The sequence below is a fragment of the Toxotes jaculatrix genome, chromosome 14 (assembly GCF_017976425.1).
Source record: "Toxotes jaculatrix isolate fToxJac2 chromosome 14, fToxJac2.pri, whole genome shotgun sequence".
In the NCBI taxonomy this organism is placed as follows: Eukaryota; Metazoa; Chordata; class Actinopteri; family Toxotidae; genus Toxotes; species Toxotes jaculatrix.
In genome coordinates this window covers 10,691,114-10,709,689 of record NC_054407.1, presented here as the reverse complement: position 1 = coordinate 10,709,689, position 18,576 = coordinate 10,691,114, and the positions used below count along the sequence as shown (strand labels likewise).

Genomic DNA, 18,576 nt, shown 5'->3' with positions numbered 1-18,576 from the left:
AATGGTTTAGACAGGTGGACTCCCACACACTGCAATAGGGAGAGACAGCGAGGTTGACTCTTCAGGGTTGAATGGGTAATATCAGCATCACCCCTCACCTATTCGTCTACAGTGCAACTGTTAAGATCTGTCAGTTACAATCCCCTGGTTAAAGCCCTGTTTTCTTGTCCTTCGTTCTTTCTTTCGTTGTCTCGCGCTTGCTCGCTCCCTGCCTGTCCAGAGGAATCTGCCTCGTCGGTTGGTGTGCGACGGATGTGACCTGAGAGCTGTTCACCTTATCTCACTCCCCCTCCCTCTATCTCCCTTTTCTCTTCTCCTTGACTTCTAATCCCTACCCCCTCCCACTGTCCGTGTCAGCAAAGATCTCAGCTTTCAACCACAAATTATGGCTAAAACACACACACACACACACACACACACACACACACACACACACACACACATAGAGGATTTACAAATCGACTGGTATGACACGCTGAAGAGAAAATTGAGAGAGAGACACCAGAAGGTTCCGCAGATTGTTTTAGGAAACATCCATCTGGAAAAATTCTGTGTTTCCAGACAAATAAATCATAGGTTGATTTCTGGCAGACAACCAAAATGCCAGACAGCCTCAACACAAACAGATTTCCCAAGCTGGTAAATTTATATGTTACTGTAGCAGAGGCTCTTCAATCGTATGTACGCAGCTCTTTCAGCACCCGTCTGTATCGCCACCAACAACATGAGATCCTGTTAGAAACACTGAATATTAATCACCACACACAGCTCAGTCTAAAATTTACTCATTTAACAATTAGTCATCTAATTACCCATCAGGCCCTGACATATTTGCAAATTTAACTACATATTGTATGTAGGAGACAATAGGTTTAACTTATAAGAACTGTTTTCTCTTGCTAATTGCTTTTTGTCTCTGAACTATTGTTTACTATATCGACTGAAAGTGTGTGAACAGCCCACAATGCTCTGTTGCTTCTGTTTTCCTGCGGTAAAGGGACATTAAACCTCAACTGGCATCATCTGGACCGGTGCTATGTGTGTGTGTGTTGACTGGACCGCCTTATGACTTGCCTGGGGCTGCACTGAACAAAACAAATCAGATCTTATCTCACACACTTCACACTCACCAGCAATAAATGTCTTCAGACAGATATATTAGAGACAGTCCTATCTTCAACCTATGTCTTGCTCTCACCTCACTCCCCCTCCCCGCCTCTCACTCTTCACTGGCTCACATTAACAGTTACTGTAGATGAAAGCTCCCAACACAAACGCGCACACATACACACTGCTGGATATTGATCGAATAAGAGGGGCACAGCCGAGGAGCACTCTGCGCTCTACAGTAACATCCTGTCCAGTCTACTCTTTTGACTTTGCCTGCTCTTCTTGAACCCCCACCTACTACTGCTTATGGGCTGCATTTAGTTTATAGATAAACAGTACTGAAGCCTTCTGCTTGGTGGATGTTCTCAATCAACAGAAAATTAACTGGCCAAAATGCAAATTTTAATTTATTCAAGGAAAATTTGTAGTGGCTCCAGCTTCTCAAAATGTGAATATTTCATAGTTTCTAGGTTTTTTTTTACAATAGCAAAGTGAACATATTTGGTTTTTAAACTCCATGAATAAATGAATGCATGAATGAAACAAGTAACTGAGACGTCACCTTAGCCTTATAGTTTTAATTTTTCACTATTCTCTGACATGTTTATAGACCAAACAGTTAAATAAACAATCAGCAGTGAATGAATGAAAATAATCTTTAACGACCTCTACCAGTGACAAAACATAACTGCACACTGTATTAAGATCATACATCCAATCTTATTACAGGTGAGGATGAGGAGACAAGATGGTAGCTTCAGGTTGCCAATGGTAACGTGCGGATGTGTCATGGTGAGGTGTGTATAGTACGTGTGGGTGTATGAGCTATGGGGTGCATGTCTTTATATACCATATCACTTAGGTGTGAGATGTATGGTCTACTCAGATATAGTAATTAGTGTATGGGTGCCCTTTCATCTTATTTATTTATTTAAGCCCTCTCCCTTGGATACTATGCTTTTTCAGCACAGTATGCAGGCAGAATAATACCTTCATGTCAGCTGGACAGGTACAGTACAGACTAATAAGGCACAAGTTAAACCATAAAGCAGTGTCTGAAATGAGAATGAGAGTTGTTAATAAGCACACTGGTAAATGGGCTGTGGTAAATGGTTCTGTTCATTCTGAACAGGCAAACACAGCCTCACATGCAGCACTGTGGCAAAAAAAAAAAAAAAAAAATTTGGAAAAACAATGCGTTGACCTGCCTCTAATGCTTCTTTTCAGGAAATCACCACCACATACACCCCTGTAGTATTTTTAAAAAAATGTAAAGCTATTTGATTTAAGCAGACAAACATAAACCATGTGCGCCTAATCAGCCATCTATCACAGCCCATGCAGTGCAGAGACATCCCAGTGAACCTCGAAGCCACCAACGCCTTTTTGACCGGGGAGATACAAAAACAGGAATTAAGAAAAAAAAAAAAAAGAGGGTGTATAATGTTACGCACTGCAGCCTCTACAATCAAGTGGTGACTGGCACATATTCACAGAAAATGACAGCAACCTATAATATGGCTACAAACAAGGCGTACCATCGCGCTATTATTGCACACTCACACACACACACACACGGCGTACACGCAGCGATCGCCGGTTCCGATTAATCACGTTGACGCGGATGAATGAGAGAGGGGCTGAGAAAACACGACCGTCTCTGCGTGTGGATGCGCGGCGTGGAGCCGCATCGTGGAGCGGATTCACCCACCGTTTGTCCAGGCAGCAGATCCACTCCGCGGACGGAGACGAATTGGGGGACGTCTGCACCGCGACCATCTTCCCCGGCCGTTGTGTGTGACGCTAGACCGGAGGGAGGCTTCCCGGTTTCGTCGGTGGTCGTTAATGAATGTGAGCTCCGACTGCGCCCCCTCCCCGCCCCTCCGCTTCGAGCTGCCTCACACAACTACAGGCTGCTGCTGCTGCTGCTGCTGCTGCTGTCGCTGATGATGATGATGCCGCCTTCATCGGGGCATGCAGATGACTTGTGTCAGTCTGCCTGAGTGGGCTTTTTTTTTTAGGGCTCACAAACAACGGCCGAACACACACTGCAGTACATGTTTTAGAGAAATACTCCACATTTTTACTTAGTTTGGCCAAGTCATTAGTAAATAATAGAATAACAAGTCAGTGTAAATTAAAGGAATATCAGTGATACTATTAGACATATTATCCTATAATATAAAATGTGACCTATTGTTGTGTGCAGCAATCAGCCATAACAACTGAGGTTTTCATCAGATACTTCAACACTGTATCTTTGATGTGACAATATTTTAGGGATGACACAATGGGTGCTTTCAAAAGATATGTATGACAGTGCAGAGGGGTGCAGAGTGCACAGGGGGTGGGGGAGCAAGGGACCAAAATGCCATCGGTCTTTTTCACAGAAGACATTTCGAGGTGTCACAGTCACAGGTACAAATAATCGTAAACTGAATGATGGCTGAATTCCATTTAGCTGCTTGGCACACTGGCTCACTGTCATACAGTCATGGATCAGTGGGACACTGGAGTGCAACAGAGCTGCCGTCAATGTTATTAGTAACAGCCGTGCCTTTTTCTTGCTATGGCAAGTCAAAATGTCTGCTGTGCAAAAAGGCCTACTGGATGTGCGTTGTGGTCAGCGTTGCAGATTTGGGGTAAAAATTCAATTTAGAATGGGAAGCTGTGACCACTATTAAAAATAATGACCTTGCTATGAGTGAAGTTGTACTTCAGGGCGTCTTTTTGCTCCCTGGACGGTAAAAACCCATCCAGCGTGATTCACACCAACAAGATACCCATTCCTATTGAAACGGGTATGAAACAATATCACAATATTACATTGAGCAAAACATGGTCCAGTACTGCAGCTGCTGTGGCCTTGAAAGATTCCTCATATGAAATGTATGAACAGCAACAAAGCATTGGCGTTAGTTTCATTTTCGTTTTGTTTCAACCCAAGTGATGAAAGAGAGGCAGCAGCAGCAGCAGCAACAGAGATGCAGGGTGTCACCAGGACGTCCACAGGCACCGCAGCAAACGGAGGAAGGGAGGGAGGAGGGGGAGGGAGAGAGAGGGAGCAGCTGATGAGGAGCAGGGATGTTTTAAGCGTTTGGCCCCGCCTAAATCTATAACTTGTGTCCCTTCAATATGAAAAACTGGGAGAACATAACAGAGAGAGGAGCAGCTGTAAGAGGAATCTGGGGATGTATTCTGTCCTGCCATGCTCAGGAAAAGCATGGAAGGACAGACAGAAAGAAAGAGGAGGATAAGGACCGTCTGTAACATGATGAATAGGACACAACGGAGGCAGGAGAGTTATTATTGCGACCATCATTTTCTTCTCCTCATCCTCCCACACTCACATCATTAAAGCCGTTAGCTCTACTGCATCAGGTGAATTACAATGTGTGAATGTGTGAACGCACCTGTTGAAACCGAATGCGTGTGCGTGTGTTTCCGCTTGCCTTACTGCATCTGTTTGAAATGGCACTTCAGCACGCATGACTGTAATACTGGAGGGCGACTGCGCAAGTTTTCACCATATTGTTAAAATGAAGTGTATGTGTGCGTCAATGCCAGCTGTCTCAGAAAAGGGTAACCTTCTATTTTTAAAATGTTATTTCTGAAAAATGTAGAGAAGTGAAAGTTAACTTGAATAAGCATGATGATGAAAAGGGCCTTGAATTTCACGACGGCAGAGCGTTAAAAAAACGATTGAACTTCGCAGAGAATTTGAAAAGTCTGAAACAATGATTTTATATAAATAAATACGTATGTACATCTGAGGCTTCTCCACATCAAACATATCTATGTATAAGCCTCTTTCCAAATAACATCACAACTTTATGAAGATCAGTTTTTATAATGTTTGACCCTGGTAAGAACTGAATCCATATTTCTGTAATGCCAAGATCTACATCTTAATCTGCACCAGATTGCATCATTGTCACTGATGTTGTTAAAATAATACACGTGCAGTACACACATCTAGACACAGAGTGGCAGTATCATTGTTTATGGATTCACTGATGCATCAACACGTGAGCTATAAAAACTGCCATTTAAAGGACACGGCAGACTAATTCACAGCACCATATAAACTAAGTGTGCAAGACTGCAGAACTTCTAAATTGTGTTTTGCTCATTTAAACTGCTGACTCGTCCGTTCACCCCAGCCACAGGTCGAGTGTGTGTGTGTGTGTGTGTCTACACTGAAATGCTCACAGGACTGAGCGCAGTTCTCTCTAAATACGGTTGATTGTACAGATATGCCCCATATGGGGCTTGACTGTCTGCCAAACAGGCCTACATGACACACACACACACAGACCCACACACACACACACACAGACCCCCCCCCACACACACACACACACACACACACACACACACACACACACACACACACACACACACACACACACACACACACACACACACACACACACACACACACACACAAACACACACACACAGCTGACACATCATCAGCTGTCAGACAGTATCTCTAAAGGCAGCATCTGTCCTTTCCCCCTAATTTGACTCTTTAAATTAACAGAGTTAATGTAGCAGCCGTTTATCGAAGTTAAAATTTAAATTGTAATTCGAACTAAAGCCACACAGATGCTGATTTTTTAAGGCTGATACTGACATTAATATTTGAACGTTTAAAAAAAAATCACATAATTATTTAATAGTTGATATCCCTTAAATTATTCTCTGAAAGAACAGTGACCAATATACTGTATGTACTGAGGTGGGTAATAGTTCAAAGACAGACAAAAATAAAACTGTCAGTGCTCTCTGGGGGACTATGTAATGTCGATACTTATCTCAAACATCTGTTGGGCATTCTTGTTAATTATCAACTGACATATACCCAGTACGGAGGTATCACAAGTATCTGTGATAAGCTGAAATCTGCCAATAAATATCAGCCAGGATCTTAACCTAAATCTGTGTCTTCTAGTTTTGTGCAGAGCCACTGACACAGATTTGTTAGTTCTCATTAGAAGGTGTGGCTTGGCAAAATGTGATAACAGGCTCATTCCTGCATCCCTCTACCTGCAATACACACATCCACCCCGACACTGTAACTGTCCACACACACAGAATGACACTGCTGTGAATACTGCCTGTGTGTGAGTGAGTGTGTGTAGACATGACTGTCATAGTGTCTAAATTGAAAAAAAAAAAAAATCCCAGTGTGAGCCCGAGGAGGGAGGAACACAAACTTGAGTAGAAGACAAGGTGACCTGCTGCTGGTGAGAGAAATGGTTCAGGATTGGATTTGAGGATTACACCAGGACATACACATCCCTGTATTTCTCATCTTAATCACCCTCAATTGCAAATACCACTGCCGAATTAAACAAAAGGGATTTGCCTTTACTCCACAGCACTTATCATACCTGTAATTTACCTGTAGTTTTCTCCACCTGTACGTGTCAGTTCATATAACTGCCACCCCCCTGAGTCTTTCACATTTCCACTGTTTCAACCAATCCAGGTTAAATTTCTCTCTCCATTCTTTGTCTCCATCTCCTCTGCCTCACTCACTTTCTTGCAGCCTCTACCTAAATTTACTTTGCCACCCACCCTGACATCACTCCCTCATTTTCCATCTCTACTTCAATTCACTTTCCCTCCCTCCCCTCCCTCTCTTGGTTAGCCTCATTCAGAAGTAGGCTTTTGTGATTGGCCAGTATTTATATCAACTAGGTCCCAGTGCCACCTGGGACAATGGTCTCCAGTCAGATCCAGGTCACAGCAAGCAGAACCATTCTTTGGCTCTGCATGGATCACTCCAGTCCAGTCCAGTCAAGTCCAGTCCAGTCCATCTGCCACACAAGCCAGCCTCACAGACAGACATAGGTACTGCACCGACTCACCCACTGGCATCACACACACACACACACACACTCACACACACACAGGTAGGCGCACACACACATACATCAGCAGGTGCTGCATCACTGCTCTTGTTTGCCTCACACACAGGTAGATAGTAGGTGATCTGGCAGACTGCACTAACCTGCATCATGCATACAGGTGAATATCCACACAAAGCTTACCTCTGAGCCCAGGAGAGCCTCTGTCACAGTGATATTGGTTTTTCGCAGCAGATGGCAACACTGGCAGAGATGCTGAAAGACAGGTAAAGGTAAGTGGATGTAGCAGTAGCCTGCATGTCTGATAGCAGTGTAAGATATGTCTAGATTATATGGACTGTTTATGATGTCAAAATGTCATTCACTGGCCATTATGGAGAGACAGTAAAATAAAGGCAATACTACTTCTTACTACAAATGTCCATTTGACACAATGGCATTATTGGACTGTAAGAGGCTGAAGTAACCAGTAACCCAAATGTTCAGACTTCCTGCGGTAGGTGGACACATAATGACAGATGTTAACAACGAGCCCTACAAATTTAAGCTAATTCGCCCCCAGTGCTGCTAACCACTCACCGTCAGTGTTTCAGTCACTGGAGTAGTTTACACAGGATTACCGGGGGATAATCCATTTACAGTATTTAGAGACATGAGTCGCCATCTGTCTGTATTTATCACAGCGAGGGAGCCGACTGACTGCAAACAGCACTTCTACGGTAAGACGAAGCTGTCGGCAATAGTGTGAGGGTAATACTACCTAGCTAATATAACAATTTAGTAGTTAATTATTGAGAGGAGTTTGCAGTTTGTTCAACGGTCACAGCGACCCAGCGTTTGTCACGACCTTTAAACTGCGCGCGCACTCCTTGCCAGGTTAGTAAGATTTGTTGCCTTCACTTCCTGTCGTAAACTCCTGCTCTGACCCTTACGCATCAGTTTCGTCTGGCAGTTTTAGTCCCAGTTTGCCATTTAGCTAATGGATCAAAAAACATTGCCTACTTAGCTTTAGAATCCATGGTGCACAAGGGTACCTTTATGGTATACTATACGCGTATTACTGCGAAGAAAATACAAAACCCCACCAACCATCAAACTAAGGTTCAGTTACCATAATTAGTTTAGCACGTTGGATATACAACACGACTGCTCTAAAAACCATCTCTGGGACTTTGTTTGACATATACTGCTAGAGCTTTAAGAACAAAGTTAATTCAATCACAATGACTTTTATTTAAGAAAAAGTGCTTATTTTCTCCCAGACATACCACGTCCATGTGCCCTCTCATCCCTTGTTCATTTTCCGATTGCTCTTGAAAGCGGCGCCCAGAGGACTTTATTGCTGCTGCGAACAGGTTAATCATAAATACCTGTGTCGAGTAACTCGGTTAATGAAACGCATTGCAGGATATGTTTTTTGTATTTTCGGCGGAGCTGATTTTCCAATTGCTCAGTGAGTATGCATACTCAGTCTGCAACAGACTGATGTTCATCACAGCGTTTCAAGTCATGAGTGAGCTACTTGATAGTTTGTCCAGTCTGTAAATTGTATTGTACTCCCGCTGTGTTGAGCCATTTCACCTCAATGAAAGTGTTGTAATGGTCAAAACGTTACCCTTTCTCAACCTGCTATTCCAGGAGACCTTTTGCTGTGGAGACTGTGAATAAAAATCAGAAGGCTTCCTGAAGACCATGAAGTTTACAGATCAAGAGCCTGCCTTTGTCTCCTGCTGTCATCCAGCCAATGCTGTACCCTCTTAAAACACCAGCACTGTTATCCAGCACATTTCTTGCCTTATTGCTACCATTCAATCACTGTACCAGCAAATCCTCAAACATTATCTACCTGCTCAACACTTGCCCAGGTGCTTTCATTACCTGTGAAGAGCTTCCTCCTCAGCTCCTCCAAAGTCTTTTTTTCTCACTCCAGACGGCCTCCATTCTCAAATGATGCGGACGGACAGCAAAGGCCGAAGTGCCTCCCCTCACAGGATAACTTACAAGTCTGACTTCCATGCCATCAAATGTTCATTTGACACCGGGACCAGTCTGCAACAAGGGAACAAAGCTGCTGCTGCTGCCCACCGCTCTGCTGTGCATCCAAACAAGTTGCCATCCAGCCTGTCAGATCCCATAATGTCCAACACCAGCACTGGTAGCAGAGGGAGAGTCCACAGCACCAGGGGGAACAAGATCAGAGACAACATTTTCCTCCAAATGGACAGCCAGCAGGTGAGACAAGATGGTGGCCCAGTGCTGAGTTCTGGCTCCACACCCCTAATTTCTCCCCAAAATCCTAGCCTGCAGGTCCAGACTTCACCTTTCTCTGGACCCAGACGTTCGGTCATGAGTTCCTCATCTGTTCTGAGCACTGTGGCCAGCATTTCAACTCCAGAATCCTGTCTGCAAGAGAAAGCCTCCAGACCAGATGAGATAACCGATATCGACAGAGCTGCTCTGGCTCAGAAGTTCTCTGTAACTCGGAAGTTGTTTGAGACCAAGGTGATGGAGCTTGGAGGAGTTTCAAAACCTGTGACCGTCAGGGGAAGCAGAGGGATGTCAGACGGGAAAGTAGAAGGAGAAGATGGGAGAGGAGGAGGCGGCAGCCACATGGACAAAGAGGAAGAGGCAAGTTGGAAAAGGAACCACACAGAGGAAGATGGCTTTGATAAAGACAAATCCATAAACATTCCCTCGCCAAAGCCTCCTGCACCCTCGTCACTAACAGGACACCCTAAATCTCCTGTATTGGATGGCCCAGATGAAGCATCCTACAAATCTCCCTCCTATCTTGATGAACATGACCAAACCACAGGAACACAGGCAGAAGAAGTAAGGGCAGAAAGCGCTAATCTTGACCACAGCTTCACCCCCGAGGAGCCATTGAGAGCAGAACTTGTTGACGTGAAGACAGAGTCATCGGAAAGTGATGAGAACGAAGAGGAAAAGGAGCGAAAACAGATCAGTAAATGGCTTAAGGATGAGGGGGAGAAGCATATGAACCAAATTACAGGAGAAAGTGTGGAGGCCCTTGTGGATGATGTTTTTGAAGAAGCAACACCAGGAACTTATACGCTGGAGAACAGAGTGGAACCAAGAGCAGGAGAAGACAGGCCAGTCGCTCCCTCAGAACAACACCAGAGGCAGTTACCCACCAGCATGCCATGTAATAGAGAGACTAAAGATGACGGGAGGTGTGGAAGAGACAAGTATCAGCAGGTGAATGAACAATGGGAGGGTGAAAGGGAGGAGCGGAACGGAGAGTTCATTGCACAGGCTGAGAAGAAGTCAAAAGAGAAGCGGGACAGCTGGGAGAAAGAGACCAATGAAGGTTTGAAAGGAAGTGCTGGAGGGGAAGACAGGGACATGATGAAAGAGGAGGATGTTGACAAGGAAATTGGGGAAAAGAGGGAAGGTGAAAGTGGAGAGGAACAATGTAGACAAAGTCCAGATAAGGAAAGAATTGAAAAAGAAGTTGGAAGGGAGAGAGAAGAAGGTACAACGTCTGAGCATGCCAATGAGGAGGCCAAGTATGTGGCATTCAGAGGAGGTAGTGATGGAAAGGGTGACACAGGAGGAGGCAAAGAGGACCAGATGGGATCTACGGTAATATGTGGGATTGAAAACAAGGCTTTTGTGTATGATCAGGAATCCCAGACTCATACAGAGCATCCAGCATCACCAGAACAGGACTCTGGAAAGTCACCTCAGGAAGGAAATCAGCTTTTACTGGAATATGATGAAGTTCCCGGTGTTACTCATCATGGTGACGAGGATGCATCAGAGGCGGTAAAGAGAAAGGTCAGGTTCTCGTCAGCACCGATCAAGGTACGGAAACCTCAATCATACACATTCAGACTTTCAGCAGTTCATTTGTGTGAATTTCTGCTGTTGCTTAAATCCATATAAGAGAAGTTCTAGCCTAAAGCCATGTCTCTGGTCCATTAAGGGAGGGGAAAAAGGCAAGATCCCACATGCTTCATTCTGTCAGCACTCAGCTCAGAGCTGCCGTCATTTAAATGCACAGAAAACATTCCTGTGGATGCGTACGGCTGCAGCCTGGCTCAGTTCACGACAAACTGAAGCGGCAGTGGTCAGCGAAGCATCAGCGATTGACACATGGGAGTCGTGTCTGTACACTGAGATTTATTGCAATCCAACGATTATGTTTTGTACAGTTTGCTCAAGTCTTTGCACTTTCCTGAATTTCTCACTCTCTGATTCTCACACACTCTGACAGATCTGCCAGCATAAACAGTGTGTTGTTGTGTCAATAGCTGCAGATGGTTCTTTTTACGGTCTGCTCTATGGTGAACACGTGTACTAGCTATCGATGCATTAAACTGCATTTTTTTCCCACTAGGCCTAAATTTGACAGTCAGTGTTGATGTAAACTGAAGCCGTTGCAGTTATATTTTTAAAAATATATATTGACTGTTGTCTGTCAGGTGTACACCACCTATTCTAATGCAGAGTACGACAGACACAATGAAGATATCGATCCAGTGTCTGCCTCGGCCGAGTATGAGCTGGAGAAGAGAGTGGACAGGATGGACGTCTTTCCGGTGGAGATAGAAAAGGGTTTGTATTTCCATCTGTTTTCCCTCTCTTTCCCGCATCAGGTTCCACATCTGAAACCATTAGAACTGGTCATATCTAGTGGCATACATCTTTTTATGCATACAGATCTGTTGGGTCAGTTATGTCACTACAGTCATTTGCCAGGTCATTGTTACAACCATTCGAGACAGAGCCTTTAAACCCAAACCTAACAATTTGGTTTGTCTGGCATTTTAAAAAAAAATATAGGGCTGACATATAACAGACAAAACAATTCATTTCTTATCTTTGCCGTCTTCATGGTGCAGCAGTCTTTTTCCCCTGATTAATGTTGTCAGTGTGAGGATAAATTCCTTATTTCTTTTCCTTCTAGGAGACGATGGTCTGGGTATCAGTATCATAGGAATGGGTGTAGGAGCTGACCAGGGACTGGAAAAACTGGGAATCTTTGTCAAGACAATAACTGAAGGTGGAGCAACACAGAAGGATGGAAGGTAGATTTCAGCATCAGCCTGTTTGTTTGTTTACTGGGGATTCAGCGTGGTTCTAATAAAGTGACATTTCTCTTTTGTTTGTGTGTTAGGATTCAGGTGAATGACCAGATAGTGGAGGTGGATGGGGTGAGTTTGGTTGGAGTCTCCCAGCTGTTTGCAGCCACAGTCCTCAAGAACACGTCAGGCCTTGTCAAGTAAGTCACTATGTAACACTGCCAGCCATTCAGACGTAGTCATTAGTTTTCTGTTCATTTCCGTATTCAGCTGAAAACTCTGCACCTGTTGCTGCTTCAAGAGTGCTTCACCACCTGAGATTTGAGATTCAGATGCAAGTCAGCAAACCTTTTTTTTAATACCAGAAGTCGCCTCGTTCACATTATTTTATAACGTTCTCATGAGCCTTTTCTTCTGAAATAGGCTTTTCTGAGATACGTTTTCCAACAGCAGACCCTGTGAATGTGAGACTTTATAGCAACACGGTCAAAAATTTAGATGTTGGAGTGTCAGTAAACGCACCAACACGGAGAGTCTTCAGAACAATCTTTGCTTACAACTGCAACAACTTGATGGATGTTTTTTTCTTTTTTTTTATAGAGGACATGTCACAGTAGAAAAATCACAGGCATAATTAATAAAATGAATGATGGCTGAATTCCATTTAGCTGCTTCAGTTTTAGGGTCCTGGTGCACGCTGGCACACTGTCATGACTTAACCACGCCTTCATTAACAACACCTGTGCTTTAGCTACTGTGACCAGCCAAAATGTCTTTTGTGAAGAAGGCTTGTCCCTCAGCACAGTCTGTGCAAGTGCATTATGGGATGGTGGTGATTGCTCACAGGTGTAATTGATTTCCTCTCCTCGGCCACAGGTTTCTGATCGGCCGTGAGAAAGAGGGGGTGGAGAGTGAGGTGGCACGGCTGATCAATGAAAGCCTGGAAATGGATAAAACATCCAGAAAGGTGTGTTTTCTCAAAGAAGAGTGGCGTTTCAGACGTGTTAAGAATTCCATGTGGTTTCATTGCACTGTTTTGCTGCGCGTTTGTGTTTATATGTGAAGAGGGAAAGAGCAGGCGGAGACCAGGACAATGACGGCAGCGTGTCAGAGAAGGAGTCAGTGGCTGAAGAAGAGGAGGAAGATGAAGAGGAGGATGTGTCTGGTCTTTCCAGTCTGGACAACTACAGGCTCTGCCTCAAATACCAGCAGGTTCTTAATGTTCAGTGTGAATTCATTAATTAACATCTATGAAAACATTGCATTGGAAAAAATCTTGTACTGATAATTACACTTCGGGTTCTTTTTTTTTTTTTAGAATTAATTTATATGTATTTAACTTTCATTCCATCTTAATTTTATATGGTGTAAAAAAAAAGATAGTAGTTGGTATTATTTCTTTTTATAATGGAAAACTAGTGAAAATGTATGTCCTGTCATATAAATATAAATATACCCAAACTGATCCATGTATATTTCCTTTCCGCCTTTTTTTTTTTTTTTTTTTAATCTGTAGCTTCAGTCAAAACTACGAAGCAAAACGGCTCAACTTCACAGCGCTAGAGAAAAGGTAGGTCACTCAGCTGAGATTGAGATCTCTCACACACACACACATACAAACCAATAACTGTACTCACTTTAATACACTACCTTTGCATCCACATTTGGAACAGTCTGACCCATTTAACTGTGTATGAGATGGCTCGGTGTGGAGTTATTAGGACACGGGCCGTGTTCCAACACTTCTCCACGTCAGCCCTGCTTTTCTGCCTTTGCCTTGAAGTAATCACCGCTGTGACATAACTGGGTTGGAAAAAAGCCTTTCAGTCGAAAATCTGGCTTTCTTCTATCCAACCGCGTTAGATCAGTGAATATTAAATTTGTTGTATCAAAACTGAAGTAAGAGGATTGAAGGAGTCTACGGTTTCCTCTACTCCAAAAATAGCTCTTGATGTGTGTGTGTGTGTGTGAAGTAACAACAAGAGAGGTCTTTTTTTGGAAGGCTTCTCTTGTTGCACATGCATGATTCTTTGCTGCGTTTTCCAGTTAAAGGCCTGGGAGGAGCGGCAGGCGCGTTGGGAGAGCCAGAAGGCAGAGCTGGAGCAGAGAGCAGAGGATGGAGAGGAGAAAGCTGACAAACTCGAGAAGTACGATGCTACAGACTCATCTCACTTCATCTCCATATTTTTACAGCACATTTCCAAGAAATGTATTTTGCCATGGTTTGCCATGTGATAGATTTCAAATTTGAAAGTATGTACAGATCTAGATGAGGCGGGAGCTTAAAGCCTGCAAAAGGATAATCAAACATTATGAAGATAATGATTTTTAGGAATGTATTAATGGACCCTCCTTTTATTTATCAGGTATTGGCAAGAAGCCCAGACATTGTGCAGGGTTGTTAGCCAGCGATTGGCTGACGCCCAGAGCCAGTCAGAAAGCCTGGAGATCAAATACAACAAGGCCAAGAGACTGGTCAGAGAATACCAGAGCAGGTATCTATCGAATCTGCCAATTTGGTTATTTCACCAACGGTGTATTTTGTAAGACAGTAAAATTGTGTGACAGATTTGGAATTAAACTTTTCAAATAATGTGTTTCAGAGAGGAGGAGTGGGAGAAAAGAGAAGCAGATTTAAGGCGAGAAATGGAAGAAAGAGAGAAGCAGCACAGAGACACCGTTGAAAGGCTGCAAATCCAGGTGAGAGGAGACTTCTCAATCCTGTATGGATTTACTTCACTGAACCTGCCGTTTCTCTGCAGTCATTGATTCACACTGTGTGTCACAGATAGCACCGCTAGAGAGAAAAGAGCCTGTAGCTGAAAGAATGAACCACTCTGTGGACTCTTCAGTCAAAGGTACGTAGCTGTGTTACTCTGAGCCTACTATTTTATTTGACTTTGATTTGATTTATTTTTCCAACCAATCAGTTTGGGCTGTGTCTGTCATAGGTCCAGATTGGTATATTCCAGTCCCCAATACAGGACGTCTAGACTCCAGTGCTCATATAGCCAGAGCTCAGCTGGCCCAGAAATCCAAGCGCCACCCACCCTCACGAGACAAACTCAGAGAGAGCTTCAGAAAACAGGTAAGAGACTGAGCTGAAAAACTTAAATCTGCTATTTCAAACTGTGAATTTTCAACTTCCACATGTCCTCTGTTGCTTTTTAGGAAGATGAAGCCCAAAAACCACACGAGAGCCAATCAGTGTCTGCGCCCACAGTGGAACAAAGGAGCAGCAGGAGCGACATGTCCAGTACCTCCTCGTTCTCAGCCCTCAGTCCTCATCCTCCCACCGGCCCCCTCTTCACCCCTTCCATCTACATCACTGACACTGTCACTCCTTCACCATGCAAATCCTCAGCTTCCAGGAAGTCCAAAAGGAAATTTCCAGACTTGAGGTACAGGGTCTCTGTCTCTTCCTTCCATCTTAGATATGGGATTGTAATATAAAGTATTTTTCCCATATTCCCCAGTATAAAGCCATGGTAGGCAGCAAAGTTCTGGTTATATGCTACTGTGGCTGGTTTAATAGGGACACTGACCAACCATTTTGCTTGTGTTACACTTTTTATCCTGATACATTTAATGACTGTCGTCTGTTTCTTTTTCAGTGGCCTTCGTAAATCTCTCAGCAAAAGGAGGAGTGAAAAACACAGCAGAAGGTCCATGAACAATAGGTATGAAAATGTCACACGTGCACAAAAACTAAGCTACACAAAATGGGTGTCTGTCTTGTACAAAAAATAAGCTATTAATGTTGAATTTCCTAACTTGTCATTTGACAGGGCTATAAATAAAAGCCATTCAAAGTATTTTATCTATTTCTGTTGCACACTGCCACTTCTGTCAGTATTCAAGCTCATTAAACACCTTTCATCACCTGTTTTTATGCACATTTTTAATTTATGCACCAAAAAAACAGAGCAAATGCCAGAAATTTGAAAAGGCAGACATAATGCAAACACGTTTTCATTTGGAGATACATTAAAAAAAAGGCAGACGGGAACAGATTTTTCTGAATATACCGTGACAGTGCACTAAATGTTTATGCTTCATCCATGTTATACTTCTCCACTTAACCAGAAAGCCCAAAAAAGTACAAAATTAAAAGTGGGGTGGAGGCAGTGAGTGTAACCACTTTGATATCATGTAGATTTATTTTCCTGAAAGTTCAGGAATTAACCTTAAAATGTATGTTTGTAATTAAAATACAGTCATTGTTTTCTACCAGGGGGTCATGTGGTGACCTTGTGGATGAGCCCACTGGAGTTTCTCCATCAGGTTCAATCACCTCCATGCCCTCTTGTCTGCCATTTCCCTGGTTTGGAGAGAAAGGGAGGGAGAAAGAGGAGGAGGAGGGGGAGAGGGGCAGGGAGAGGCTTCGGTCTGTGTCCAGCAGCAGTTTGCCGTACCTGACCACGACGGGCAGAAGAGACCAGGTAAGAAAAGCTGGACGTGTTTACTGGCAGTATGTGCACACGGCTCCATGGTGGCTCAGCAGGCTAACGTGTACCTGAAGTAACAAGGATACAGATTAGACTGGCAGGCTTCTCTGCATGACATCCTTCCCTTCTGTCAAGTTTCATCTCTAGATATCTCACATCAACAGAAATCCCTATTTGAAAATAAACACACACATGCATGGGCACACATGCAATAGATGTGGAGTGTGTAGGCAGCCCAGGTTTGTTTCTCTTGGTTCCAGAGTGTTGGTTCTCCAGTGGGCAGTTCCAGCATGGTGGGTCATGCCTCTGATCACTCCCTCTCTGGACACTCTCACACTTTTACTTTTTCTTCCACTGAGGTGAGTCTATCCTTCCTCTTCCTTTTCTTTCCTTTTTCCTTACTACTTTCCCCATGGAGCGCTCTTTGTTCTGCTCTCTTCTTTAATTACAGTTTCCTCTCATTTCACTCTTTTCCTTGTCTTCCCCTGGCGCCGTCTCTGGTGTCCTGTCAGACGCTGGACGATGACCCAGTTCCCACCAATAACAACAACCAGTGGCAAAGTCGACCTGTGTTGGAGTGGAACAGCCAGCAGGTCTGTCTGTGGTTGGTCGCCATGAACATGGATCAGTACACGTCCGAGTTTGCTGCCAGAGGAGTGGACGGGACGCAGCTGCTCAACATGGACAGTGAGAAACTCAAGGTGAGCACTTCTTATCATCCTGAGGGAAACGAAGTGTTTTAACAAATGTTGGAGGCACAGATTTGATTCTGATTCTGTATCTCTGATACATTTTCTCACATTAAATTAACTATACAGAAAAACTTTATTCTAAAATATGCATTTCAAATATTGTAACCTCATTATCATTACTAATTAGCTCTTCATGTCACTGGCACTTTCACTTTTTTCACTTTTTCTAAGTTAAATCAACTACCAGAGTATGTCTGCTGAACTTTTTAATATGAACATACAGCCTAAACAATGAACATAAAACCTCAAGGAATTGTTACCAAGATTTGTATGGTAGGGGACTTGTCAGTGCTCTCTGGTGGACAAAATAATATCCACACTTTCTCAATCAGCTCAGACACATCTTCTTCTGTGCTGCAATTTCTTGTTACACATCAGTGAACATACAAGACATTATATGGCAATACCATTACATCTAAGATAATGTTGAGCATGCTTACATACTAGCAAGTCTCAACTGATAGTAACTACCTCAGTGAGACTTCCTCTGTCCCCTTTAAACCTGAGGTGGAAGATTCAAAGTGAAACCTGGTTTTGTTGGAGTGTCATTGACCTGAACTTCTGTTTACGCCCGTCTTCCCTTCTAACGTCAGGCTCTGGGCGTGTGCAGTCAAAGTGACCGGTCTGCCCTCAAGAAGAAGCTGAAGGAGATGAAGAGGAGAGAGGAGAAAGAACAGAGGAAAGGAGAGAAGAGGCTGAAGGAGGAAAAGGAAAAAGAGAAGAATGCAGTATTGGACAAAGAGAATGAAGGAAAAGAGAAAGTGAGGGTGATGATGGAGGAGAAGTCTGTGAAAGACGTCAGATGCAGTGTCAAAACTGTGAGGACTGAGTCTCTGTTATAAAGGAAAGACAGGTGACGTTCGGATACACCACCAGCATAAGGGTGTGTGTGCACTCTGACACGCACAGAAATACACTTGAACCAATTTCTATTTTGCTAATAGAAACAGGTAGATCCACTGCACACATCATCTCTTGGTCACATGTGAATAGTTTTCATTCAGGATACAGAACACTGATTTTAAATGATGGAAAATCTTCAGACCACATCAGTCACGTCATACGTCAGTTTTAAAGTGTGTGAGAATGTGACTGTTTTAAAGTGATTTTTCTTTTCTGTTTTTTTTTTCATGAACCTTAAATTATCCTTAGTGATTTTAATATTTAACAATGTGCTGATTTTAAGCACTCAGGTATTTGCTGTAAATGCTTTTTTTATGTATTAATAAATAAAGCTTTTAACGTCCTGCTGTCGCCTTAAACTCTCATTCAACTTGAATAATAACACACACAACACATGAATATGACAAAAAAATGTAATTAAAAAAAAAACCTGTTA

The 18,576-nt window shown here is 43.3% G+C and overlaps 1 protein-coding gene across 1 annotated transcript; it reads left to right on the top strand.

Moving 5' to 3' along the window:
• Window positions 1–8,370: 8,370 nt before the first annotated feature.
• LOC121193728 (neurabin-1-like) lies at window positions 8,371–18,493 on the top strand. The gene is made up of 18 exons (XM_041056179.1): window positions 8,371–8,442; window positions 8,628–10,817; window positions 11,438–11,570; window positions 11,923–12,043; window positions 12,133–12,237; window positions 12,914–13,004; window positions 13,103–13,249; window positions 13,554–13,607; window positions 14,084–14,184; window positions 14,404–14,532; window positions 14,641–14,737; window positions 14,826–14,895; window positions 14,989–15,125; window positions 15,209–15,438; window positions 15,652–15,717; window positions 16,272–16,479; window positions 16,998–17,186; window positions 17,831–18,493. The coding sequence occupies exons 2-18, from the start codon at window positions 8,937–8,939 to the stop codon at window positions 18,077–18,079; spliced, it is 4,008 nt and encodes a 1,335-aa protein (XP_040912113.1). The 5' UTR covers window positions 8,371–8,442; window positions 8,628–8,936; the 3' UTR covers window positions 18,080–18,493.
• Window positions 18,494–18,576: the final 83 nt, after the last annotated feature.

Coding starts and splice junctions, on each gene's coding strand:
- LOC121193728 (XM_041056179.1), top strand. CDS start 8,937: ATGATGCGGACGGACAGCAAAGGCCGAAGTGCCTCCCCTCACAGGATA. Junction 12,238..12,913: donor AACACGTCAGGCCTTGTCAA/GTAAGTCACTAT, acceptor CCTCGGCCACAG/GTTTCTGATCGGCCGTGAGA. Junction 14,533..14,640: donor GTCAGAGAATACCAGAGCAG/GTATCTATCGAA, acceptor AATGTGTTTCAG/AGAGGAGGAGTGGGAGAAAA.